This window comes from Pituophis catenifer, unplaced genomic scaffold (assembly GCF_029215685.1).
Source record: "Pituophis catenifer annectens isolate HBS135680 unplaced genomic scaffold, rPitCat1.0.hap2 SCAF_1, whole genome shotgun sequence".
Lineage (NCBI taxonomy): Eukaryota > Metazoa > Chordata > Lepidosauria > Squamata > Colubridae > Pituophis > Pituophis catenifer.
In genome coordinates, this window is record NW_027256881.1 from 61,715,918 (window position 1) to 61,743,477 (window position 27,560).

Sequence of the window (27,560 nt, forward strand, 5' to 3'; positions counted from 1 at the left end):
AATAAATGAAATCTATCCCCAAAACACAGATAGCACTGAGGCTACTGATATTGTTGGCTGCCATCCATGCTGATTCTGGAAGATCTGCAACTTGATTTTGTAGGTGTGTCTCATGTTGTCCATTAGGCTCTCAGTCCTTCCAGAATTTTAATAGATTAAAAAACAAAACAAGAAGACCTTAGAAGATTGGCAAGCTTTCAAAAAGAATACTGGTTCCAGAATTACTTTGAAAATATTGGCCCTGGAGGCATTCTTCAAAAGTAAAAATGGCTGGTAGCTACATCCTAATACTTTATTTTGAACTATCTCCAACTACCCAGGAAAAAGGGAAAGAAAAACTGAGGCTTTAGGAGCTAAGGAGTATTCTGATATGGACTATACCCATGATGGCGAACCTATGGCACGTGTGCCACAGGTGGCACGTGGAGCCATATCTTTGGGCACGCGAGTGTTGCCCTAGCTCAGCTCCACCGCACATGCACACACCGGCCAGCTGATTTTCAGGCCTTCCAGGCCCACCAGAAGTCGGGAAATGGGCTGTTTCTGGCCTCCGGAGGGCCTCTGGGGGGTGGTGGGAAAGGCCTTTTTCGCCCTTCCCAGGCTCTTAGAAAGCCTCTGGAGCCTGGGGAGGGCGAAAAATGGACCTTGAGGGCCCACCAGAAGTCAGGAAATGGGCCATTTCCGGCCTCTGGAGGGTCTCTGGGGGTGGTGGGGAAGGCTGTTTTCGCCCTCGCCAGGCTCCAAGAAAGCATCTGGAGCCTGGGAAGGGTGAAAAACGGGCCTACGGGCCCACCGTACCATTGTGTGCCAAAAGCGGGGGGAGCAGGGGGGGTTGCACGCACATGCACGGGGCACATTGAATTATGCGTGTGGGCATGCACGGGCACGACCCCCTGCATTCCCCCCGCTTTTGGCACGTGACGGCAAAAAGGTTAGCCATCACTGGACTATACAATCCTTATGGGTTAGATTTTTTTATTTTTTTTTTAAATTTGATTTATATGCCGCCCTTCTCCGAAGACTCAGGGCGGCTTACAATGTGCTCAGCAATAGCCTTCATCCTTTTGTATATTTATACAAAGTCAGCTTATTGCCCCCACAACTGGGTCCTCAATTTACCTACCTTAGAAAGGATGGAAGGCTGAGTCAACCTTGAGCCTGGTGAGATTCGAACCCTGCAGTAATTGCAGGCAGCTGGTCTTAATAACCAGCTTAATAACAGGGTGCCTTAAACCACTGTACTACCAAGGCATAGATGTGGAAAGGAGAGGTTGCCTATAGATCAATAGCATATGGTCTATATTTGTGTTAGTTGAAGGGAGGAAAGTGAAGAAATATGTGCTGCAGAGCAAATTCAGTCCTTTCTGTACTTCCATTGAAATGTTCCAGGCGAGTAGGTAACAGAGGGATTATGATGTCATGGTACATGTTTCATTATGTTTTTGTCATCTTGGCTAGTTGCGGACACTTCTAATGGCTTAACTTTCCTTGACACCCTCCCCCCCCAAAGAATTATAACATAGTTAAAGCTAAGTAGTTGGGAAATGTGTTTAAGAGACATTAAAACCCACCTTCACACTGGCCCCATCTGTTCATCTGGAATCCCCTGTCACATTCACATTTATATGAACCAATGGTGTTTACACAGAGTCCATCTCCACAGGTATCAGACCTGGCACATTCATCAACATCTAAAAATCCAATTTTGAGATAATTTTAATACAAACATTAAGTAAAAAATACAGCAGTTTAGATAGATAGATAGATATAGATAGATGATAGACAGACGGACAAGACAGACAGACAAATACCACTCACAGAATACTAAATCCATAGATTACTTTAGATCTTAATTCAAAAGATCTAAAAGATCTTTTTAAATTCAAAAGCGCTAAGTCCTTGCAAAACTATCATCATGTGTTAATATTACCTAACTCATGGGTCTGTACTGCAATATCCCCAATTTGTACAAGCCTTTTTTTGCTGCTTGGGTATCAACAGAAGTTGCTGTAACTGAGATCTATGAAAAATGCTCTTTATTTAGGCAGAGGTATATAGATATACTGTACATCTATATATCTCTATAATTATATAGATGTCAATAACTCATCAGAGTTTCAGACTTTTCCAGCATATCCAGAAATGTCAGGCAATGAACCTGGGACTTTCATATACCAAGAATATGATCTACCATTAAGGCATGGGTGAAATGCTACTGGTTCGCACTGGTTTGGGCAAATCAGTAGTAATAAAAGCTACAGGTTTGGGCAAATCGGTATTTCCAACAATCAGCTGTGCCGCGCAATTTTACATTCGCTAGAAAGCAGGAAATCCTGCTTTCTAGCGAATCTAAATCACGCACTACAGCTGTCCCCCCCGCTGTTCTACTTACCTTCAAAAGGCTTCTTTTTCCACGCAAAACGTGCGTTTGGTGTGCACTGTGCATGTGCGTGCACAGAGTACACTGCACATGCATTTGGTGTGCACTGCACATGCACATATGTGCAGCACACATTTGGTGCGCACTGCGCATGTGCGGGCAATAAACCAGTGGCAACCCACGGAGGATTTCACCATTGCATTAAGGTACATCTTCATTCTCTTTCTCTATTTTTTATTTAGTATGCTTCCTACATGAGACAGATAGGAGAAATTTACCATCTTTATAAAAAATAAAATTGACTCCAGATGTTGTTGACTATATTGCTCATACTTGCTCTATCATTATTTTGATATTTCTCATTATCCCTCTTTTGTGTTACTTTGTACACAGAGACAAACAGAAATAGTATCAGTAGAGAGAGAAAAATGACTTCAGTTCAGAATGATTGGATTATACTTGCGAAGGAAAACAATGCCAAAATAAGATACAAAAATAGTCATATCTTGTTACATCAACATATACTATATATATTAATGCCCATATTAGGCATCCATTTTTCAAAGTGATTGTGTCTTTGTGGAAACAGGATGAAAGAAATATTCCAACTTTGTTGTTTTATATAGAGAATTTAACCATAATAACTGGGACAGATGGTTGTTTCAGGTCTAGCATGTAAAAAACCCGCAATATTAAACACAGATAATTTGTACAGCAATTTCTGGCAAGTGCTTGATCAGTGTTCAAAATAACTTTTCCCAGGAAATGTAATTTTGATTTTGGGGATCTGGGAATATCTTTCTTTCTGTATTATTCTTCACCATCCTGAGTAATGTATCCCCAAATTAATAACCAGAGTTTGAAAGAATAGGTTCAAATACATTGTCAAGAACCATTTCAGCAAATTATATAGATATCTGAAATGAACCAATGATTACAGTAAACATTGTTCTTGCCATTTAGAAATTATATTAACTTCCGAGTCTACCCAAGAAAATACTTTATTTAGAACCCCTCTTCTCTCTATTCTTGTGCTTCAGACATTAGCATAGTTCTTATACCAACATTATATTGTCAAGGAAGTACAATTGTCCAAATATATATTTGAAATCTGTATTGTGAACAATAATTTTCCCTCTGTAACTGTGATCAAATATTAAATACCGCTATAGTATGGGGTATGGCATTGTGCGGTATTTTTTAGGAATGCATCTATTCAATCAAATTGTTTCCTTAATCAATCTAACTTGTTTTCAATCACACCAATATATTTCCAATTCATGCTTTTGATCATTAGTTGTAAGGATTAAGAAACTGCCTCATATAAAGCTCAGTAATTACCAATACAATCTGTTCCTTGTTCATTGGCCATGAACCCGGCCCGGCAAATACACAGGAAGCTTCCTTCTGTATTTTCACAACGCCCAAGGGAGCAGAGATGAGGAGTCTGAGAACATTCATTAATATCTGTAAAAGAAATAAAAATATATGAAGACTCAAAAAACCCCCATACTCTTACACTAGCATCGCTTCACTTCCCCTAATGTACTTAAGCACCTACTGAATTTTTTTAAAAAAATCTTCAAATAGGTTTACATAATAAGATTTTATATAAAATTTAATTTAAAAACATAATTACCAGCTTTAAGCTTCAGAGCATTAAGTTTTTTGGACATGAAATCTACATTTGCTGATCTTTTAGATGGAACATTATATATTTATGAATATGAGGAACAAACATTGTATATACTAAGTTTATGCAATCTTTTAGAAATCAGGAGGTAAAGATTACTCTATTTTACTTATATAGATTTAATGTTTGATTACATGATGAGTTTAGGTATTGAGTTATATTTTTTGCAAATATCTTAGTAAATCTATCATAAGATTGCTTAGGTTTGTATTAGGATTCCAAAATCATGAAATTATGGAATTCTTGAGTGATTTAAGAAACTTCAATTTTCCTCACTTAAATGCGTAAATCAAATTATAATTTTGTGTCTATAAAGGAAATAAACAAACCAAGCATGTCATATATAGAAACTCAGGGAAGGATGAGGGGAAAATAAATTTTAACTTGCATTATGTGCCCAAAAGAGAAGAAACATTCTTATTTGGTATAGTCACAACACAGAAATAAATAGTAGTATTTTTTCAGGACCTTCTCACATGCATCATGTTAGCAACTGGGATCATGGAACATAGATTACCAGAACATTTTGTTTGTTGATCATTAAGCCTATATCCATCATAGCATAAGCAGGTGTATCCCACGGGCAAGTTAATACAATGTCCTTGTCCACAGATGTCTGGGTTGACTGTACACTCATTGATTTCTAAATGAAGGGAAAATACTTGTAGTAAATCATTTGAAACATTTTATCATATAATCAATTTTAAAAGGATTAAAAAAAACACAGAGACTAACTAGGGTCAATTTGGATTTTAAAAAATAATTCCACAGCAAAGTGGAACATAATATAAGCATCTAGGTAAATTCATGTAAAGGTCTTTTTTCCTGTTGTTGCATTTACACATAATGTACTGATGGATGCACTCAACTACAGTTATTGTGCACCTTTAAAAAACCTCATTGACCATGTTGGAGAAGTCCAATTTGGACTTCTAGCTATGAGGTCACTATGATTTAACACTATGATTTAACACTGACATGATGGCATGATGCCATAATTAATTAAATTACAGTATCAGTAGAGGTTTGGGGTTGCAAATTTTGCCCAAAGAGCTTCTTGCTATGGCAACTTCCTGCTATTGGCAAAAGGAAAGTATGCTGCCTAGGAGAACTATGAAAATTTTCCTCATAACAACCTAACATAATTACCTCAGCTTTCACTTTTTTATTTTCTCCTCTGGAGAAAATTCCGGGCAAGAGTAGTGTGCAATGAAGCCAGGATGTCTGGCAATGTTTTGCTGTTGTGCTTTCTAGATGGAGTAACTCTATTTCTTATTCAAGATGCCCCACCCTATTGTGAGATATCAAATTGAAACAGAAAAGAATGGACGTTGTCTTACCTGAACGTCCCTTTTCTGGGCGCTGCGTACACTATCCATGCATGGGTTAATCCTTCAGTGCTTGGCAAACAACTGAGTGAAAACAAAAGACTTTTCCTCCCCTTTCCGGCTCCCAAGCCACGCCTCTGGTCCCATGATCCCCCAGTCTGAACGAAGGCGCAGCAGACAAGAATCCACACTATGAGTAACTTATAAACTCAACTTTATTAACTCAAATTAACGTAATGGAAAAAGAAACTAGTCTCAGTCATAAACAGGGGGCAGGCAGCCCTGACGGGCGGGATATGGATAGTGTACGCAGCGCCCAGAAAAGGGACGTTCAGGTAAGACAACGTCCATTTTCCTGTGCGCTGCTCCCACTATCCATGCATGGGATATACCCAAGCTTAAACTCCCTGGGTGGGAAGCTGACTGCCTCCAGAGTCCTCCTCCGTCAACACTTTCTGCAGTACTCTGCGGCCAAACGATGCCTCAGCCGAGTTGAACGCATCGATCTTGTAGTGGCGGATGAACGGTGTGAGGGACGACCACGTCGCAGCTCTGCAGATGTCCACGACCGAGGCTTGGGTGGCCCAGGCCGCCGTGGTGGCCGCGCTGCGAGTCGAGTGCGGTAGAATTCTGCCGGGGCCCGGTTTGGAGTTCAGGTCATATGCCAGGGCGATGCAGGCCTTGATCCATCTGCTGACCGTAGCTGCTGATATCTTCTGACCCCTGGACTTCGGGTTGAAGGAGACCAGGAGACCCTCAGTACGGCGGAAGGGAGCGGTCCGTCGGATCTAAGTGCGAATGGCGCGTCAAACGTCTAGGGTGTGCCACCTCTTTTCTCTGGGGTCATGAGGTGAGGGGCAGAAATCTGGCAGAATGAGCTCCTGGGCTCGGTGGAACCACGAGTTGACCTTCGGGATAAAGGCAGGATCCAGGCGTAGTGTCACGGTGGAGTCGTGGAAAATACACAAATCTTTGCGGACTGAAAGGGCCGCTAGCTCTGAGACTCTCCTCGCCGAGGTGATCGCCAGCAGGAAGGTCACCTTAAATGATAGGTACTTAAGAGAGCTCGAGTTTGGGGGCTCGAATGGGGGCCTGGTCAGCGCCCGTAAATCAAGAGGTAGATCCCATGAAGGGTAACGGTGTACTGTGGGGGGTCGCAGGTTGGTGGCCCCATGCAGAAACTCCTTGATGCGCGGGTGGTGCGCGAGGGATTGGTACGGAGCACATGCGATGACTGTTGACAACGCCGCTGTCTGTCTTTGTAGGGTTGCCGGGGCCAGGCCTTTGTCTAGGCCAGCTTGTAGGAACCGCAGAATGTCCCGAATAGTAGCTGATGTGGGGTCGATATGCTGGTGGGCGCTCCAGCGACAGAACCCCTGCCATGATGACTCGTAGATGCGGGTCGTAGACGGACGCCTAGCCGCCTGGATAGTGGCAACTACCTCGTCTGGCAGGTTATCCTTCAGAATGACCCGTTCAAATGCCAAACAGCTAATTGCAGCCACTGGGGCTCTGGATGCGTGACTGCTCCTTGGCACAGAACGAGCTGCTGTGGTGGGATCACCCATGGCTGTTCCACGGACAGTGCCACCAGGTCGGCGAACCATGGTCTCTGGGGCCTGTTCGGGGCTACCAGGAGTAGGTCTGCTTTTTCTGCCAGTAGCTTTCGGATGAGACGCGGGAGCTGCGGGACTGCGTACAGGAGACCCTCAGGCCACCTGCAGCGCAGCGCATCATGGTCCTCCGCTTGCGGTGTCGGGTAGCGAGATATGAAGCGGGGGAGTTGAGCGTTGGCCGGGGTTGCGAAGAGGTCTACCACCGGGTTTCCGAAGCGCGAAGCGAGTTCTCGAAACAGCTGAGGGTGGAGCTGCCATTCCGCTTGATCTATTGTTTCGCGGCTGAGCCAGTCCGCCCTCACATTGGTTGCCCCCGAAATGTGGTCTGCTCTGATAGAGAGAAGGTGTCTCTCTGCCCAGCTGAACAACTCCGCGGTCTCCCGCATCAGGGCACGGGACCTTGTGCCTCCCTCCCTGTTGACGTGCGCCTTGGCCGAGATGTTGTCGGTCAGGATTAAGATGTGATGCCCCTGCACTGTCGGCTGGAAGTTGCGCAGTGCCAGTCTGATCGCCCGAAGCTCTACGAGATTGATGCTGCATTGCCGTTCTTGAAGCGACCACTGTCCTTGCGTGACTAGGTTGTGGAGATGGGCTCCCCACCCCTGAAGGCTGGCGTCGGTGGTGAGTATCAAACGGTCCGGCTCTAGGAAGCTGGACCCCTTGAGGAGCGCTGGCGATGTCCACCACCTGAGGGACCGGTGGACCTGGAGAGTGAGGCGAACTTCCTTTTGGGAGTTGGCCCTTCCCGTTCGCTGGAAGGGAAGGAGGAACCACTGCAGGGGTCTCGAATGTCTGCGTGCCCACGGTACGATGCCAAAGCAGGATACCATCTTCCCGAGGAGGCTTGAGAGGTGGATCAGGGCAACTCTCCTCCTCGTCAGGATCTGCAGGATCAGAGTTCGGATGCTCTGGACTCTGTCCGGTGATAAGAATACTTGGCCGCTGGATGAATCTATCACCGCCCCTAGGTGAAGAAGCCTGGTGGTGGGCTGAAGTTGACTCTTTGCAAGGTTTATGGTGAAACCGTGATCCTGGAAGATCTTCATCACCATCTTCATGTCTCTGGAGGCCTGGTCGGCTGTGGACGACAGGACCAGAATGTCGTCCAGGTAACAGAGCACCCGGATCAGGACGGCTCGGAGCCTGGCCGCCACCACCGCTACCAGTTTGGTAAAGGTGCAGGGGGCCGACGAGAGTCCAAATGGCATCGCACGGTATTGGTAATGCCGGCCCGCATACTCGAACCTCAGGTACCGACGGTGATGCGGGTGAATGGGCACGTGCAGATAAGCCTCCCGGAGGTTGACCAACTGAAGGAAGTCGCCCTGTCTCACCCCCGCTATGATGGACTTGAGGGAGTGCATTTTGAACCTGCGGTATTAAACGGACAGGTTCAGACGCTTTAGATTGAGTATAGCCCTCCAGCCCCCGGAGTTCTTGGGTACCAAGAAGAGGGTTGAGTAGAAACCTGAGCCCCGCTGGCTGTGCGGGACCGGCTCTATGGCTTCGACCTCCAGGAGGTGGGCAATCTCCTGTGACATTAGGTCCTGAAGCTCCGAGGATCGAGGGGTTGGGCAACGGACGAACCGGTGGGGCGGCTGACCAGAAAATTCGATGGATAATCCTGAAGAGATCGTACGCCTTACCCAAGAGTCCGAAGTCGAGCTGGCCCATTGTAGATGGAAGAGGGTGAGCCTTCCCCCTATGGGTCCCGTGGGCCTGGAGTCATTTTCCCCTTCTGGCGGGCTTAGGGCCGGCTCCACGGAAGTTGCGCTTAGGCTGCTGTTGTCGTCCTCGGTCTCGGAACTGCTGCCTGTCGTGAAATCTGTCTCCCCCCTGGTATTGGGAGCGATGAGAGGAGGACCCCCTGGGTCTGGCGCCAGCACGAAAGGGCTACTAGAGCGGGTAAGGTGTGTATCTGCGTTCCTGGCGCCGATATGTTGAGGGGAGGATCTTCCTCTTGTCCTTCCCCTCGATCAGCATGGGCTCCAGCGCGGCTCCGAACAGCTCTGGTGCCTTGTATGGCGCGGCTGCCAACTTCCACTTGGCTTTGAAGTCGGCCTTCCAGGGCCGGAGCCAGAAGAGCCTCCTAGCTGTCAGGGTTGAAGCCAGAGCTCTTGAGGCAAATTTGGCTGCGTTCAAAGAACCGTCGGCTGTGTATTCTGTAGCAGCTATTATCTTATTTAGATCTTGATGCAGTCTGATGTCCTCAGGGGGAAGCCTGTCCTGTAGATGCCGGAGCCAAATGAGTGACGCTCTGTTGAAGAAGGAAGTTGCCGTTGCCGATCTGATCGCCCAGCCTGCAGCCTGATGTGCTTTGCGGAAGGCCCACTCCATTCTCTTCTCCTCCGCCTTAAGCGTGTCCAGAGGGTCAGTGGAGATCAGCGAGCTGGAGGCTAACGCTGCCACGGGCTGGTCTACTGAAGGGAGCGCCAGAAGGTCCTCTAACTCTGGGGCTGAGCAGTAGAGTTTTTTTATCTAGGTTGCTAGGTGTTGCCAGCGAGGCCGGCTGGCCCCAGGGATTCTGGATCACATCCGCAAACAGCTGAGGGCAAGGAATGTAGTCCTTTTGCGGTTTTGAGGATTTGAAGAGCGCGTCGTGAGGGCCCACCGTTGAGGGGGTAGCGGCTGTGACGTCCCCTGGCACTCCCAGGTTCGTTGTAAGTCTAGCCTTGTGGAGTAGGGACATGAATAGGGCCGGGCGAAAGAGGCCTGTGAATGCCGGTGTTTCCGGTGCTAGGCCCTCATCCTCTGATAACTCCATCTCCTCAGGGGCCTCCTCCGCTTGGTCTGATTCCTCAGACGAGGGTTCTTGGCCCTGTACTGGGAGAGGATGGGACTGGAGCTGGTGTTGCCGTGCCTGGGCGAGTTGCCTGCTGCAGGGTTGCAGAGAAGAATGACGACAGTGCAGCCGAGAACATGGCCTGAAAGTCCATTGGGGCTGCTATTCCTGGCCCCCCCTGAAGCCGAGGGTCTGCCCTTGATGGCGTTGAACTTGCTTCAATGGCCCGATATATGATGAGCTGGTGAGGGGCCCCTTGGAGTCTCTGGTCCGGCCCCTGAGCCTGCCTCGAAGCGGGGTGTGATGAGGCCCGCCCTGGGGAAATCAGGAGTTCTTGGGGTCACTGCAATGTCTGACACACTTGCAACTCCTGGCTCTGCCTCTCTCGGAGGGGCGTGTGTGGCCTCCAAAGGCGCAGGCTCTCTGGATGAGGACTCTGAGGCTGCCTTGTGCGCCTTCTCCCACTGTCATTCCAGAGCATTGTATCTCCTTAGGGCGTCTCTATTCTGGAACGGTAGGGAGCCCTCTGAAGCCGCCCTGCTGGCAGAGCTCTCATGCCTCTTCTTTGATTTATTTTCCCCCCCCTTTTGACTCCTTGCGCGGGGGGGGTGAGCTCTAGCTCCATATCTGAGGATGGAGGGGAGCGAGACATAACTGCAGCCGCTAGGTTCTTCGGGCAGGCCCCTTGCCCTGTAGCTCCACAAGCCGAGGGGTAATCTCTTCAAAAAGAGCCTCGAGCTAGGCCAGAACCACTCCTCAGAAGGTGGGGGCGAGGTGGATTGATTGCCCCCTGCGGGCGTGGGGCGGAGTCTGCGGCCGCCCTGATGGCCAATGGGGGCGTAGGCTGATGAGTCTGGCCAATCTGGCGGCCCGAAGGTCCCCCAATATGGCGCTGGCACGTGAGGAGGCCTGTGCCCGACTCAGGCAACGGACTTACAATGGCGGCCCGAGGGTCTGACCAAACGCCGCGCGACTGCCTTGGTGGGAGCTCGTTCCTGGAATTTGCCCTTCCTAGCACAGGGGGGGGGGGCTGCCGAGCTCTCTGGCGCTCCGCTGCGCCTTGCGCTGATGCCCCGAAGCCGGTGAGGCGAAATCGCTCCTGGGGGGGGTGTTGTTTAGGCGAGCCGAGCAGTTTGAAATAGGCGGGTTGCTCAAAGCCCGCCGGCCAGCTGGAGGGGCGCAGCTCGATCGCTGCAGCAGCGCCGCGGGAAGATATGCCGGTTTAAAATTCAGGAGGTGGCCAAGCGAGCGGCGTGGGCGCGATGCTCTGCTCCCCCCCCTTCCAGCTGGTGATTGCTATTCACTCCGAGAGCAAAGTAAACCGCGAAAGGGAATCTATTCAAAATTAACAAAAAAGCCTAATCGCCCTAAGGAAAGGGAAGAAAGAAATTGGAAGAGTAATAAAGAAAAAAAGGAGGAAAACCCCACAGACTACTGTACCTTTAAGAAACCTGTGGAGCTCCAAAAATCACTACAGTGTTTGCCAGCAACTGAGTGAAGACTGGGGGATCATGGGACCAGAGGCGTGGCTTGGGAGCCGGAAAGGGGAGGAAAAGTCTTTTGTTTTCACTCAGTTGTTTGCCAAGCACTGAAGGATTAACCCATGCATGGATAGTGGGAGCAGCGCACAGGAAAATTGCACAGGCTATGGGCCCAGCCACAGCCCAGTGGCACTAGTAATGCAAAGTTGAATTAAAGGTGCACATGAACATTGTGACTGTTGGTTTAACAAATTTGCTCTAATTCATTCATTATACTCTTCACATGCAAGATGGAAGATGTTTGGCTTTGGATAAACATCTGGAGGAAAAAATATCTACAGCTGAAAAAGAGCCAAGCCTATGAAATGTGTGTATTGAGGATGTCATGAAAAAAGTCCCCATAATTTATTTACATGTATAGTAGTGGAAAATAGAATAGAATAACAGAGTTGGAAGGCATCTTGGAGGTCTTCTAGTCCAACCCCCTGCTTAGGCAGGAAACCCTACACTACTTCAGACAAATGGTTATCCAACTGCTTCTTAAAAACTTCCAGTGTTGGAGCATTCACAACTTCTGGAGGCAAGTTGTCCCACTGATTAATTTCTCCTTAGTTCTAAGTTGCTTCTCCCTTTGATTAGTTTCCACCCGTTGCTTCTTGTCCTGCCCTCAGGTGCTTTGGAGAATAGCTTGACTCCCTCTTCTTTGTGGCAGTCCCTAAGATATTGGAACACCGCTATCATGTCTCCCCTAGTCCTTCTTTTCATTAAACTAGACATACCCAGTTCCTGCAACCATTCTTCATATGTTTTAGCCTCCAGTCCCCTAATTATCTTTGTTGCTCTTCTCTGCACTCTTTCTAGAGTCTCAACATCTTTTTTACATTGTGGTGACCAAAACTGGATGCAGTATTCCCAGTGTGGCCTTACCAAGGCATTATAAAGTGGTATTAATACTTCACGTGATCTTGATTCTATCCCTTTGTTTATGCAGCCTAGAACTGTGTTGGATTTTTTGGCAGCTGCTGCACAGTGCTGGCTCATAATTAAATGGTTGTCCACTAGGACTCTAAGATAGGAATCTAAAATAGACAGGTTGTCTAGAATATGTAAGCCCAAACCACTCAAATACATGTATTTGTTTGTTTGTTTGTGTGTGTGTGTGTGTGTGTGTGTTGTGTGTTTACAGGTGGTCCTTAACTTATGACCATAACTGACCCTGGCAATTATGGTCATAAGTCATGACAATTGTAATTACATGATTGGACTCTTCTTATGACCTTTTCCGCAACAGTCCCAAAGCAAGTGGTGTGGTTATAAAATGAATGCTGTGGTCATTAAGTGAATACTGTGGTCATTAAATGGACCCATTGTTCACCATGGGGTGGTTTCTTTTTTCAAAAAATCAAAAGTAAATACAGTTTTCCAGAAAAAATATCAAAAATTGCAGTCATGTGGGATGTTGTAAATGGCCATAAATGCAGATTGGTTTCCAAGTACCCAAAATGCAGTAACATGATGGCACAAGGGGTCTGGCTTGGTCGAAAGTAGTTTTGGGGGATCTGTTGTAAGTTCAAATGATCACTAAGGGACTGGTCATAAGTTGAGAAACCAACACGCATACCAGTACATATGAATTGAACATGGTCCTTAATAAAGTTTAATTTTCTGATTTGTGATTTTTATACTTTATTTAATTAAACATCAAATTTAGGTAATAATTATCCAGCTGTTCACTTTAGAAGCATGTTGTCTTAGGCACTATCCAATCCAATCACAATGAGGCTTTGTGAAATCTTAGGACAGAATAAGAGTATGAAAACTTTCTGTACCATTTTGTTACATGCCTATGGTAATAAGTAATTTATAGTAATATGCTAATGAACATCTGCACTGCAATGCAAGTCCCAATTCCTTGAGATGAATATTAAAATAAACTACACTGGTAGATATGCATTTTTAAAGGACAAACCTGAAACCTCTCAAACAGAATAACTGCAGCTGATACATAAACTTGTGAAATCATTCCAGAATGTAAGAACTAGCAGGAAACTTGATCTCCCCACCTAAATCCTTCAATATATTGAAACGCATTCTGTCCACCTACAAATAAACCCTGTAGGTTCATTATTTTCTTCTGCTGCTCTGAACTTTCTAAGATGCGATAACATTCCATTGGTTGTTGTAATATGTACCAATTCGTACCACCAATGATTTTTGCATCATACCTGTAACTTGAGTTGGTGCTATCACTTGACTAGCACTTGAAGTGGAGACATCTGGTCCAACTTCTACAGGCAGCGGAGGAGAGGTTTTCTCCACCACTATTGAGTGAAAGAAAAGTATTTCTATATGAGATAGGTATCTCTAAAAATATAGACAGCTTACTGCATTAAGAACCAATGTAAATGTACGAATATCCACTTCATATGTAACAGTTTTAACAATGCATGTTAAAAGCAGCCACCAATTTTTTTCCAAATCATAAAATTGAAGTGACAAAGAATCATCTAACTCATACTGCTAACTGCAGAGTATCTCTAACTTCAGAGATATACAGAGTACATGTAAGATTCCAGATGGTATTAGAGTTTTAACATGAACATCCAGGCATAGTTATTAATAGTTAAAAATTCCTAAAACTTGTCTTAAAGAAATCTATTCTAAATTTGAACCTTTACTACAGTTTACCCAATACATGGCAATATATTGAATGATGTGCAGTACATATAACTGAAGAAAGCATGACAATCAACTTCATTGCTTAAACATTGCTGGAAAAAGATGTTTGCAGCAGAAATGCTAGGCATCACCTTCTAATAATGCTTTTTATTGATATTGGGGTAACAGACAGCCCCCACATTCAAATAGATATAAGTGTGTCTTCCAATACCTCTGTAATTCAATATACTTTTTAAATATGCATATGCAGATTTGCATGCTGATACACCTGCCCTGTTCTTGCATATCCGACTGGCCCGTGCCAGTCGGGCTTCAGGGCAGGTTACAGCACGGAAACGGCATTGATCGCATTGGTTGATGATCTCTGGAGGGCTCGGGACAGGGGTTGCTCCTCTGTCCTGGTCCTCCTAGATCTCTCAGCGGCTTTTGATACCATCGATCATGGTATCATGCTGCGTCGGATGGAGGGGGTGGGGGGGGCACCGTGCTATGGTGGTTCTCCTCCTTCCTTTCTGACCGCACGCAGTCTGTGTTGATGGGGGGCAGAGGTCGACCTTGAGGTTCCTCACTTGTGGGGTGCTGCAAGGGTCAGTCCTCTCGCCCCTTCTGTTTAACATTTATGTGAAGCCGCTGGGTGAGATCATCTGTGGTTTTGGGGTGAAATGTCAACTGTATGCCGATGACACGCAGTTGTACATTTCAACCCCAGGCCACCCCAATGATACTCTTGACGTGATGTCCCGCTGTCTGGAGGCCATGCGGATCTGGATGGGGAGGAACAGGCTCAGACTCAACCCCTCAAAGACTGAGTGGCTGTGGCTCCCAACAGCCCGATATAGCCAGCTAACACTATCGCTGGCTATTGGGGATGAGATCTTACCCCCCTCAGAGAGGGCTGGCAACTTGGGCGTCCTCCTGGACTCACGGCTGTCTTTGGAAGATCATATGACGGCCGTGGCCAGGGGGGCTTTCTATCAGGTTCGCCTGATCTCCCAGTTGCGTCCCTTTCTGGATCGGGACGCCTTGCGCACAGTCACTCACGCCCTCGTCACTTCCCGTCTGGGCTATTGCAATGCTCTCTACATGGGGCTCCCCTTGAGGAGCACCCGGAGGCTCCAGCTGGACCAGAATGCAGCCGCGTGAGTAATAATGGGGGCGACTCATTGTTCCCATGTAACACCTTTCTTGCGCGAGCTGCACAGCTCCCGGTGGTCTTCCGGGTGCGTTTCAAGGTGTTGGTTACCACCTTTAAAGCGCTCCATGGCTTAGGACCTGGTTATCTACAGGACCGCATTCTGCCACCGATTGCCTCCCACCGACCAGTACGCTCCCTCAGGGTGCCGTCAGCCAAACAATGTAGACTGGCGACCCCCAGGGGGAGAGCCTTCTCTGTGGAGGCCCCGGCCCTATGGAATGAACTGCTCCCGGACATACGAAGGATCCCCGACAATGCCTTTTGTCATGCTCTGAAGACCCTATTATTTCAGCAAGCTGGTCTGACGGGATAAAGGATTTTAAATTGGGTTTTGATAGGGGTTTTAAAATGATTTTAGTTGGGTGTTTTAAATTCAGCCAAATGATTGAATTATTTTAATTAAGTTTTTAAATTTTTGCTGTATATTGTTTTTACCATGGCTGTTCACCACCCTGAGTCCTTTGGGAGAAGGGCGGTATATAAATATAATAAACTAACTAACTAACTATATAACATTTTTGGGCATAATCAACCAGGCACAGAACTACACAACCTCCACAGATTTCAATTAGCTCATTAGATCTAAGACTACAACCCAAAGCTTCATTGGGTATCGCAGGTATATTGCATGGACCCTGAAAATATATACAATTTCCAAATTCTCTTCCCATTCTAGCAGACAATATTCTTCAAAACATGGGAAAATTGAAAAGTCTTCCTAAAATATAAGTCACCTACTATCTAATGTGCTTTTCTAGGTTGTATAATATATAAACTGTAATGAACTTAAAATGACCAAAACCAAAGTAATACATTGAATCATAAACTGACTAATAAGCTGTTATTATTGTCAAGCTGAACAAGAAACTGAAAGAAAGAATGGGCAAACTAATAAATACCCAATTAGATTTTTATGTATAATTCTACTGATTTTCTTATTATCCCCTCAATTGCAGAATTTGGCAATCTACAGCCTCAACACCCCATCTCCAGTCTCCAAAGTTCCCCAGAGTAGGAAGAAACTCTTATTTATGAGGGTTTTTTTTTTTTATGGAGTTAGGGATTTTAAGGTAGTGGTCTCAACCCCTGGGCTATGGCCTAGTACCAGGCCATGGCCCATTTGAACCTAGGCTGTGCAAGCAGTGGGCGAGCGTGTGTGCACACCTCCATTGTGTGAGTGGCAGGCGAGCGTGTGTGCAAAGTTCCATTTGTGCGAATGGCATGAGTATGCACCTGGTGCCTGTGCAAATAGAGCCACGCGTCCGTGCGCTCGCCCACTGTCATGTGCAACCATCACCTCTCCCCCTGCCACTACTCCACAAAGCCAAAAAGGTTAGAGACCGCTATATTAATGAGTGCTTAAACTCTGAATAGGCTTAAAACATTCTAGACTACCTTACAATCCCTGAAAAACAGTCTGATTTTTAATCTTCTCTGGCTTTCAATTTTAAGTTCCGCTCAAACCACTCAAAGTGGGAGTAAAAGAATCTGAAAATGTCATCCCTGCCTTCTTTTATAACATCCCAAGTTCACCATTCGCACCCATTATTGGTTTGTGGTCAGGTGGGGAATGCACAAACAGAAAGTACAATCCTCAAGATTGTCCAGTCTGGATTGATGCTGAAGTCTCAGTCTACCGTAACGTAAAGGAGGCAGAGAAGCAGCACGAAAAATATTCTGTCTATCAACATACATAAGACCAGAAAGCTTCATTGTGCTTTTTTTTTAAAAAATATTCATGCCAGGAAATGCTTTGCTAAATTTTGTTGCACTTCTGTTGGAAAAACAATTTCCCTTCTTAGGATTGGTGCAGACATAACATTTCTGGTGAATCCAACGCAAGAACATCAGGAGTGTAATTTCTCCTCTCTGCCATGACTAATACTATTTATTTATTTAAAATTAGATCACATTCTTCAGTAATGTCTTTCATAAATAATTAAAAGCACGCACAAAAGCAGGGAACCAGTAGAAAACAGTAATGCATTCAGAAAGCACTCAGAGCAAGAGAGAGAAGAAAGATAGGGAGAGAGAAAAAGGGAGAAGAGAAAAAAAAGAAGACCCATCTCCCAGCAAATACTTTAAAAGGTTTTAAAACAGACACGTATTTGCCTGGCCATGAAAAGGCAGAATAAATGGCCTCTGATGAACTTTGTAACACAAAAACAATGTACCATATAGCAGGTTTTAAGCATTAAATTACAGATAGGAAATATTGCACTGTTTCTAATCTTCATTAGACAGCATATCCTATTATTGACTAATATTGTCAATAAAATCCAAATTATCCACTCTAGTGGATAGTCTTGCGCAATAACTGGGATATTTATCACCATCCAATATTTATTTCAATCCATAGGATCTATAATTTGTAGAAATGCTAGAGAATTGATCACAGTTCCCTTACAAGTAGAAACTAGTATCTTTTTAACATCAAAAAAATTGATGTAAAAAATCATTTATAACAAAAATAATCTTCATCTTTTAATACAGAGATAATACAACACACCTTTCTGTAAATTTAAACAATAACATCAATTTATAAAATATCTTTTTGTCACTTTTGTTTTGTTACTCCTTCTCCCTTTTATGTTAGCTTGTATTTTAACATTTGATACTGAAAATAAAGACATTATTTTAAAAAAGCAAAACAAGTAGAAATTATTAACTTTTTGGACTCAGCTTCTGCAACATGTTATAATATAAGCAGGATAAGAGTATACTAGAGTAAATCTTGATTTAAACGACTAGTTGGGGACAATCATGTTCATTCAATATGGATTTAAGTTATTTGGGTAAATTTACATTATTCACATAATTATATAAATCACATCAGCTGTCTGGATTACATTCTAATTTACTATCCTTGCCACTGAATGCAGTTGAAGTCAGGTGTTCCAGTTAAATATGAAAGCTGATCAGTTTTATTGTATTACAAAAAACTACATTAAAGTACACTACAAAGCACTTTTTGTACATGAAGCCCTGGTGACACAGTGGTTAGAATGCAGTATTGCAGGCTAACTCTGCCCACAGTCTGGAGTTCGATCTTGACCGGCTCAAGGTTAACTTAGTCTTCCATCCTTCCAAAGTTAGTAAAATGAGGATCCAAATTGTTGGGGGCAATTATTGGTAAACTATTCAGAGAATACTGTAAAGCATTATATGGTGATATATATGTTGAAGTGCTATTGCTATTGCTATATTACTTTTTGTATATTCACAGAGTGCAACAGTTGGAATCCATTTAACAATCACATATTTCTGTTCATTGATTCAAGTGCATAACATCTGAGTTAAAATAGATATGAATAACTCTACATATATATCCCATTTTTGTGCAAATAAATCTTTCTTCGTCGAGTTTTCTATGCAATGATTAATCCCATGTATCTATTCTAGATAGTTATATATTAAGAATGTCATTTGTTTCTGAGAATTTTGTTAAAGTTGTTGTTGTTGTTAGTTGTGAAATCATGTCCGACCCATTACGACCCCATGGACTACGTTCCTCCAGGCCTTCCTGTCCTCTACCATCCCCCAGAGTCCATTTAAGCTCACGCCGACTGCTTCAGTGACTCTATCCAGCCACCTCATTCTCTGTCGTCCCCTTCTTCTTTTGCTCTCAATCTTTCCCAGCATTAGGCTCTTCTCCAGTGAGTCCTTCCTTCTCATTAGGTGGCCAAAGTATTTGAGTTTCATCTTCAGGATCTGGCCTTCTAAAGAGGAGTCCAGGTTGATCTCCTCTAGGACTGACCGGTTTGATCGCCTTGCAGTCCAAGGGACTCGCGGGAGTCTTCTCCAGCAATTGTTAACATTGCTTTATCATAAGCATTGGGGACTGAAAAGATTGTTCTCTTGAACAACAATGCCAACTATCTGACTCATCTCCACCAAAGAAAGCACCAATTGGTCAAGTGGAAATTTCTCAAGATGAATTCTGCAAATTCCATTCTAATTAGAGTAAATACTATTCTAGCAGTTCCATTTAATTTAGAGATGGATGCAGTGCAGAAATCTTGCACTGAAACATGTCACTTTTGCAGCAACTCAAAAGCATAATAGCAAAATATAATCTGCCATATAACCAATTTAATAACATACTGGGACAGATCAGAATGACTGGGAAAGCTATTAAAGAAAATATCAGCTTGGATGCAGAGATTCAAAATATCAACAAAACTGCTGGACCACATCTGAACCAAATAACATTAGATCTAAAATCCAAGTTTCAATACAGGTGTATAGTTCATTGGTCATGTTGTGGCTCAGTTACCTGAGCCTGTGTCATCGGCAGGAGAGGACTCCGAGAGTGAAGGAAAGGAGTTGGCAAGGCCTCCTTCTCCAGGACCCTCCTCTCTGGCAATGCCTTCGGTGTCCGCCAAAGGGCAAGAGATAGGGCCGGGGCCAAGCACGTCCACGCAGCCACAGGTGGACAGTGATGAGGGTAATGAGTCTTGGCTGGATCCTCGGCAGCATCGCAGAGATAAGCGTGCACAACAGAAGAAAAGGCGTGCCAGAGATTAGGCTGAGTCACTGGACCCCACCCCACAGGATATAAAAGGGGATGAGGTGGCCATTTAGACTCTGTGACGGACAAAACTAACTACTATCGAGTCACATTGCATCTTTGGAAACAACATTATCGGCCTTGGATTTATTTTACGAACTGGACAATTCTTGACTGTGGGTATTTTGTTTATTGAGTAAAAGTTCTTGGCAAGCAGCTACTGGGTTGCTGCCAAGCGTCTTATCGGAAGAATTGGTTGTCTGCCAGTTTATTTAACCCCCGGCTGTCTGTTTGTGTGTGTGTGTGAGACAGGGACAGAACAGGTCAGTAGAATGGTTTTTAGTATGCCAACTTCCATTAAAAAAAAAGAATGAATGTGTTTTAATTTTTAAAAATTCAGTTGAAACAGTGAGGAAGATGTCACAGGCACATTAGCCTAGCCTGCAAGTCAAGGGTAGAGTGCAGCCTTAGGTTAATAAATAATGATAGTATTTATCAGTGTAGACCAAAGACTTCCTGCAATTAACATTAACATAAAAGGTAGAAGGAATTAACCATAGAAGTCCACAAGTCTTCAAGTTGCCATGGTTGGAGACCCCTGCTTTAGTTCACAACCCTGACAACCCTCCTATCCCAAGCTCTGAAGTGTACCTAGGAGCACAATCTTACTAATTAGATCAGTAACAGTAACAGAGTTGGGACTTTGGAGGTCATCTAGTCCAACCCCTGCTCATGCAGGAGACCTATGCTAGGGATTCAAACTGCCAAACTGCTGACCTTCGACAAGCTCAGTGTCTTAGCCACTGAGCCATCTAGTCAAGTTATGATGCAAGTCTGCTAACTTTTTGACATCAATCAAATTGACTAGATGACAATCAGCCAAGATTGACAACAGTCAAAATCGACTAGGTAGGTGCTTGATGAGTTTCATGTAAACTTTAAAATTAATATAGAAATCAGACAAAACAAACTAAACTTTGGAAAGCAGGAAATAAGAATAAACAAACATAGATCTGCTCACATCTAGTGGTTTAGATGTCTTCAAAAAGATTAGCTAAATTCAGAGAGATGTATCAGTGACAAAGAAATGCAACTCCAGCCGCCAGAAATCAAAAGAATTGTAGAGTTCATCAGTGGTGGGATTCAATTTTTTTTACTACTGGATCTGTGGGCGTGGCATGACTTGGTGGACATGGCAGGGGACGGATACTGTAAAATCTCCATTCCCTCCCTACTCCAGGGGAAGGTTACTGCAAAATCCCCATTTCCTTCCGATCAGCTGGGACTCGGGAGGCAGAGAATAGATGAAATTAGATCCACGTGAGTCAGGACCACAAATTGTAAACAAAAATGGAACTTAAATAATTCTTCTGCCAGAATTTACTATTTCTGCATGCTCAAGAAATAAAGAAAAGGAGAAAGAGGGACAACGGGAGAGGATCTAAAATGAAAAGAATTTAACTGCAAGGTGTATATCTTTTCTTAATCCTTTGTGCTAAAATGAGTCTATTCTGCTAGCGCTGCAAATAAAAGATACTTGAAAGCACTGGAATATCATCAAAACTGAATTAGCCAAAATATTAAGTTTAATTTAAAATTAAAGAACAAGCCCATTAAGCAAATGAAGAAGGGACATAACAAAAAGTTATGCATATTTTGCTTAATGATCTCCCTGCAATTAGACAAAAGTTATGAGAAAAATATTAACATCATTCAAGGTAAATTACAAAATGCTTCCTTCAATTTAATGGACATTTTAGCGCTAGTCGATACAATCTTTAGAAAACACAATGAAGTCTTATCTACAGGGAAGAAAGAAGCTAGAGACTTGGAAAGAAGCCAATATAGCATTAATACCTAAAGAGGACTAGATTTGACTTTAACAAGATACTATGAAATCATTATTTAATAATGACTACAAGTTGTTTCACATCAATTTTAGCTGATAGACTAAAAATAATTTTGTAAGAATTTATTCATGATGATTGATGTGGATTTTTATCTAAAAGATAGTTAAAAGACAGTATTAGAAATCTGCTGGACATTTTGGAATATTTGGAGCAATATAATGAAAAATAAGCCACATTGATTTTCTTAGATGCACAAAAGTGTCATTGATACTTATAACAGACCTTCATATAAGAAGTAGTGAAAGGCCTATTTATATACAAAAAAAATATTCTTATTCAGAAGGTAACATCAAAGCCTATTAAACCAAATGCGCATCAGAAGTCTTACTCATATTAGTAACATGATTTTCAAGTTCAAATGAGATACTCATTACTGCATACCCCAATAAAAGCTAAACATTGTTTTGATTCCATGAAAGAGCAAAAGGACAACTGGTTGGTAGTGAAGTCAGCTGTAATGTTTGATATGTTGGTCATCATGTGACTTAGTCTCAACTTTATCCTCCTTTTAAGAAATATTTTACCTTTAGTACTAGCATCTCCTGGTACAGTTTATCCGCTCCCATGACTTAAAGGCCAAATAAATAAAGCTTTAATGAGATATTAACATTGTTCTGTGGTTTAAAGAAACTCCATACAAAACTTCTAACAGGAAAACAAATTTTGATCAGTTGTTATTAACACAGAATCCATCACGAACATTTTAAAATGAACAAATACAATATAAAGATTAGGATGAAAAAAATCACATTAATTTAAGCCGTTTTTATACAAATCTTTGCAGCTTTATACATTTTTTAAAAATAAACCTCATCTTACTGGATTTAGATCTGTTCAAGATGTTCATTAGGTTGACAATGTATTTTTCAAAGGTTAAAAGGATAACTACAATGTAGGAATATAATAATTTTTTAAAAAATCTCAATTTAAGTGGCAATTGAACATTAACATGTAGATGTTCTATGCAAAATTGGACCCAGTCATTCTAAATTAAACATATTCAGGTATAAACTTCCAGCTCAAAACAATTTATTTTGTAGATATGATTTCAAAGTCATTTCAGTGAATTTGTGGTTTCTGTGCTTTCGGCATTATTTCAATGCCCACCGAAGACACATTGGCATACAACCACATTTAGCTGGAAGGGCAATAATTCAAAATCAAAATAATCAAAATAATCACAACACTCCACATAACACTCTGTATCTACCAGTCTATGTTCTGTTCACCAATAGCGTGTTGGCAATGCACTCATTTCTGCACATGCGGCAAAGCTCTTTGCTTTTGTTTGCACTGATGTTAAGCATGTTAAAAAACAGGACACTTAGAAGCAGCTGATTTTAAAGGCATTTGCAGGAACCATGCAAAGACTGAGACATAAAACTACGAAACTGACATCTAGAAATACTTCAGGTAACAATTGCAATGGTGAAAAGCTTTGGCAATGGCGAAAAGCTGTGTTTCATTTGGAAAACGTAGAAGATTCCAAACATTTAACATTTAACCCAAGAGAATTCAATTTCAGATTGGGTGGGTGGGGGAAATGAAGGATGAAATTAAAATTTACTCCCATGCATATATCTGCAAGAAATGTATAATTTACTGGGAGTATGTCACCTGATCCAGTTCTTTGCCCAGAGGGCTAAATATTTTTTATATGCACCAAGTTGTAGAATCTGAAACCAGTTCCTATAATAAATGATACAATCAAATACTTGATAGGCTGCTGGGAGGCCATCACATTTGATACAAGCACTTTACACTGTAAGAAATACACAGGAAATAAGAAACACGTGAACATACTCAAAAACACACTAAACTACATATAGAAATCCTTTTCCACTCTCACCTTCTCTCACAGCCACCTCGGGCTCACTTTTCTGTGAGATGGTCAGTGCCTCCACTGGCTCTTCCTTTGCTGGGAGAGGTGGAGGAGAAGGACCTTTAGCAACAGGATGAGTAATCTGGGTCTTGCCAAAGACAGGTGGCTGAACTCTAATTGCAGGGTGATGGTATAGCTTGTTTCTATGAGAGCCAGAAACCGTATAGCCCATTCCACCAGGGCAGATTTCCTTAAAAGCAGCTAGATTTGGGATGGGAAAACATTCCTTTTAAGAATCTAAAAATGTAACATTTTTGACACATTGGAAAACATAATAAAGAAAATCTGACATGATTTTTTTTTAATATAAATGTTATGTATTCTACTGTTAAGCAAAATCACAAATTACATGACAGTAATATTGCATAAGTTACTTGGGAAGATATTTTGTTCCTCCTAGAAAAAGATTCAATGTGAGAATAAATTCAACCAAACAATGAGCATTTTTAAAGTGAATTCTAAATTCTGGTTCAGGACCACATGAAGGATTCTGAGACTTGAAGTTTCTCCCTCCTGTCTAGTGCAGTCTTGGAATAGGAGATTGGAAGCTATATTAGTTACTCAAAATCAAATTTCCCAATATAAGTTTATTGTTCAACATATTGTTTGGTTGGTTGGGCAATTTATTATTTAAATGACTTGAACATTCCTATTTCTGCTACACAAAACTTTTATTCAGAAGCAAAAAAAAACCAAAAAACCTCCTTTAATTTCATCCATGTTTTATCTACAATAAACTGGTATCCCATCCTTAGCATCATACCATAGTTTCTTCCCACCTTAAGTTGTCTTAGACACCTAATACGGACAAAAAGCCTTAGGAATGCCACTTTTATGATAATTACAACAGATATTTTGAAGTCTAAGCATAAAGACCTTACTTCATGACCTCACTTTCTAAAATTCTCAGAGACATACACGTTTTAATGCATTTGTGACCATCTTGTAAAATGAATTATGCAGTAACAAACATCACTCAACAAATGCTTTGTAATTGGAAAGCTGGTCATTGCAAAATATAGAAGGAAAAAAACCCCTCATCTATTGCAGTTTCCAATGTTAAGAGATACAACCAATACAAGACTATGGTGAATGACATTATATTATTATGTATGTGGTATGTTATACATGGGTGCAAATACATCCGTTTTCTGGGAACCTCTTACCTGTTCCTGGAAGGGGACATTTTTCACAGCGGGGGCCCCAGGCCTTGCCAACACTGCAACAGCAGAGCTGCTTGCTGAGCTGTACAGAGAGAGGGTGCATACACTGCTTTCCTGCACTGACAAACCGGTAGCAGGGCCCTTTCTCTTCAATGACCATGGGATTATCAACTGCAGCAAAAAGGGAAGGAGGATGCTAAAGTTTACTTGAGAAACAAAACAGAGAAACACCACAGGAGTTCCACCACAAATAAGAAAAAAAAAATTTCAACACATCATTAGAGACAAAAGGATGCTGATGTCTAGAAACAAAACATTTTTCATAAGTCATATCTGACATCAATTTGATACAGTTCAAAAGTAAAGCCCAAATTGTTTAGAAGTAAAAGCCAGTGTTCAAATTAGATGCAGCCATGCTCCAATAACATAGAATTAGGAGAATGCCTTATTCCCATGCAGAAGCACTTAAGCAAGCTTAAAGCAGGTGAACAGTAAAAATACAGAACGTTGACAGATCACACACTCACTTCCAACACTCACATTACAAAGCTATGTCACAAATGAATTACAAAATGACAACTTTGACTTGATAGGTAAGATCATTTAAGGTCACCAAGGAAACTGGAAACTAAAGTCATTTCTAATCAATCAATGCACATAAATCAGTGGCAAAAAAAATCAGCTAAGAGCACTATCATCCTTCCCAAATGCTTTGTTCTTTTTTCTGCAGGTCTTTTCAAATTCACATCACCAAAATCTGAAATTCCTTCAGTTAACAGAACTACTGTTCTATTGCTGTTCTAAAAAAAAAAAATCATAGTTATAAGAACAGATAGCAAGGAGTCAAAGTGAAATCAGAATATATTGGATCTCTTTCTGTTACTATAAAAATAAAACAAGCTATATTGGCAGGTCAGAAAATTTGAATTATGCTAAAATATGGAAAAAAGTAATGAATAAGAATGCCAAATCAGATGTGATAATAGTTAAACAAAAGTTTAAGTCATGGTCACCAAGATGGATCAAGTTATAAATTATATTCCACATAAATTAATCTGTTTCTTCTGTCCTACAAAAAAAAAAACCCCAAGACATTTATCAAGCTTACGGCTGATTAGTTATATTCATTTTAGTGAATTCAATTTTTTTGCAGATTTGGCATGGCTATATTTTAAAAGATATTCTGCCTTTTCAAAGAAGATCCCAGGTCTTCTTACCAAGACTTGTCTAGATCCGACCCAAAGACAAATATATGTCTAGATATATTGATTTCTAGCAGAATACATATCTAATTTGTAAAAGAATGGTTCAATCCTAAACCCTGAGGAACTATTAAAAATCAATTATGCAATTAAAGTAACAGATGTTGCACAGCAGCAGTAATTGGTAGATTTCACCCATATTCTAATATACTGTATATTATGCACAGGACATTAAAGAAATAATAGTTAATGTTCTTCAACTTGACAAAGACCATCTTTCTTTATAATTCTTCAAGTACAAACAAACCTAGAAAAAGTTCTTTTTCTTCATCTATTTTCATACAAACAAAAATAGGAAGAAAACATTTTAGCCTGAAACATTTTTTTACAGATGCAGCCTAATTATAATTCAATTATAATAGGAGCCTGGTGGTGCAGTGGACTAAACTGCAGGCAGCTGCAATTACTGCGAGTTCAATTCTCACCAGGCTCAAAGTTGACTCAGCCTTCCATCCTTCCGAGGTAAGTAAAATGAGGACCCGGTTTGTGGGGGCAATAAGCTGACTTTGTATAAAATAGAACACAATTTAGGGGGGGCCAAAAGCCCTACTAAGCAGGTATATACAAAAGTATGAAGGCTATTGCTTAAAAGTATTGTAAGCCGCCCTGAGTCTCCGGAGAAGGGCAACATATAAATCAAAGTAATAAATAAATTAAGGTACATGATCAATTTAAATATAGCTCCTGTGTTTCAAGCCAACTGTGTACATATATTGTACACAATAAGTTATCTCATTTATTCTGGAAAGGGAGAAATCCCCCACCCCCTAAAAAAGTGACAATATATGTAGGAGTCTGCAGTCTTGAAAGTAACAAACTATATAATGTTACTATGTAAGACAAAGATACCACATATATTCTCAACCTTTGTGTGTGTGGTCACTCAACAAATATACTTGTTGGGCTTCAAAATGTTTTAAAACAGAAGTGTACCTATAAAGGGTCACATTGTATTGAGGATCTTGTTAAATGATTATTAGGTGTCTAGCTTGAAACAGCCTGTAATCTTTCTACTGAGCATGAAAGTCAGGAACACAATACAGTTATGAAGTGATCATAGAGTGTCAGGCACATTCCATCATATATAGTTTTCTTAAAACAAATCTGCCTATAATCTGGTATTAATTTTTTGTCTTGCTTTGTTTTTTTGAGGAGGGAGAGGGATGTTTGGGAAACTGCATTTCTTTCAGAATGTTGCTTTTATAGTTGAAATCAGTTCTTTCAATGTGAAAATTCATTTGCACTCCATTGTACATTTTTTAAATGGCCTAGTTTAGCCATGAGCAAAACAGACCACCTGTAATAAAGAGGTGGCTTTTAGAACCCAAAGACTCCCATAAATAGATAAGGCTTTTCTCCCAATTTCGGTCTTTCTAGTAATATATAAAAAGAAGAAAGGTTTAAAGGATTCTGTAAAAAAATCTATTCAAGATTCATTATTAATTCTATCCAAGTAGGAAAAAGTGTGCAGACTTCATTATGTGGTATTGCTATCTTCTCACATAAATTCTACTCCTCTACTTTCCGCACTCAAATAATATGCCCTACATTTCACTGTATTATTTTGAAAAAGAAATTTTCACCAAAGCTTTTCCATATGCAACTGCATGGCTGATTGGCTACCATCTCTATTGTGATTTTTTTTGGTAAAGTTCTATATTTTCTGGCTTTGGGAAAAG

At 42.1% G+C, this 27,560-nt stretch overlaps 1 protein-coding gene across 2 annotated transcripts in view; it reads right to left on the reverse strand.

The window, feature by feature from the left end:
• LTBP1 (latent transforming growth factor beta binding protein 1) overlaps positions 1 to 27,560 on the reverse strand; it is a 206,029-nt gene that overhangs the window by 47,982 nt on the left and 130,487 nt on the right. The window contains exons 11-16 of one of the 2 annotated variants that reach the window (XM_070932502.1): positions 24,623 to 24,790; positions 23,424 to 23,657; positions 13,506 to 13,601; positions 4,591 to 4,716; positions 3,722 to 3,847; positions 1,572 to 1,691 (exon numbers count right to left, since the gene is read on the reverse strand). In XM_070932502.1, coding sequence (XP_070788603.1) covers positions 1,572 to 1,691; positions 3,722 to 3,847; positions 4,591 to 4,716; positions 13,506 to 13,601; positions 23,424 to 23,657; positions 24,623 to 24,790 — 870 coding nt within the window. The remainder of the gene's footprint in view (positions 1 to 1,571; positions 1,692 to 3,721; positions 3,848 to 4,590; positions 4,717 to 13,505; positions 13,602 to 23,423; positions 23,658 to 24,622; positions 24,791 to 27,560) is intronic. The other variant, XM_070932503.1, reaches the window with a different exon arrangement.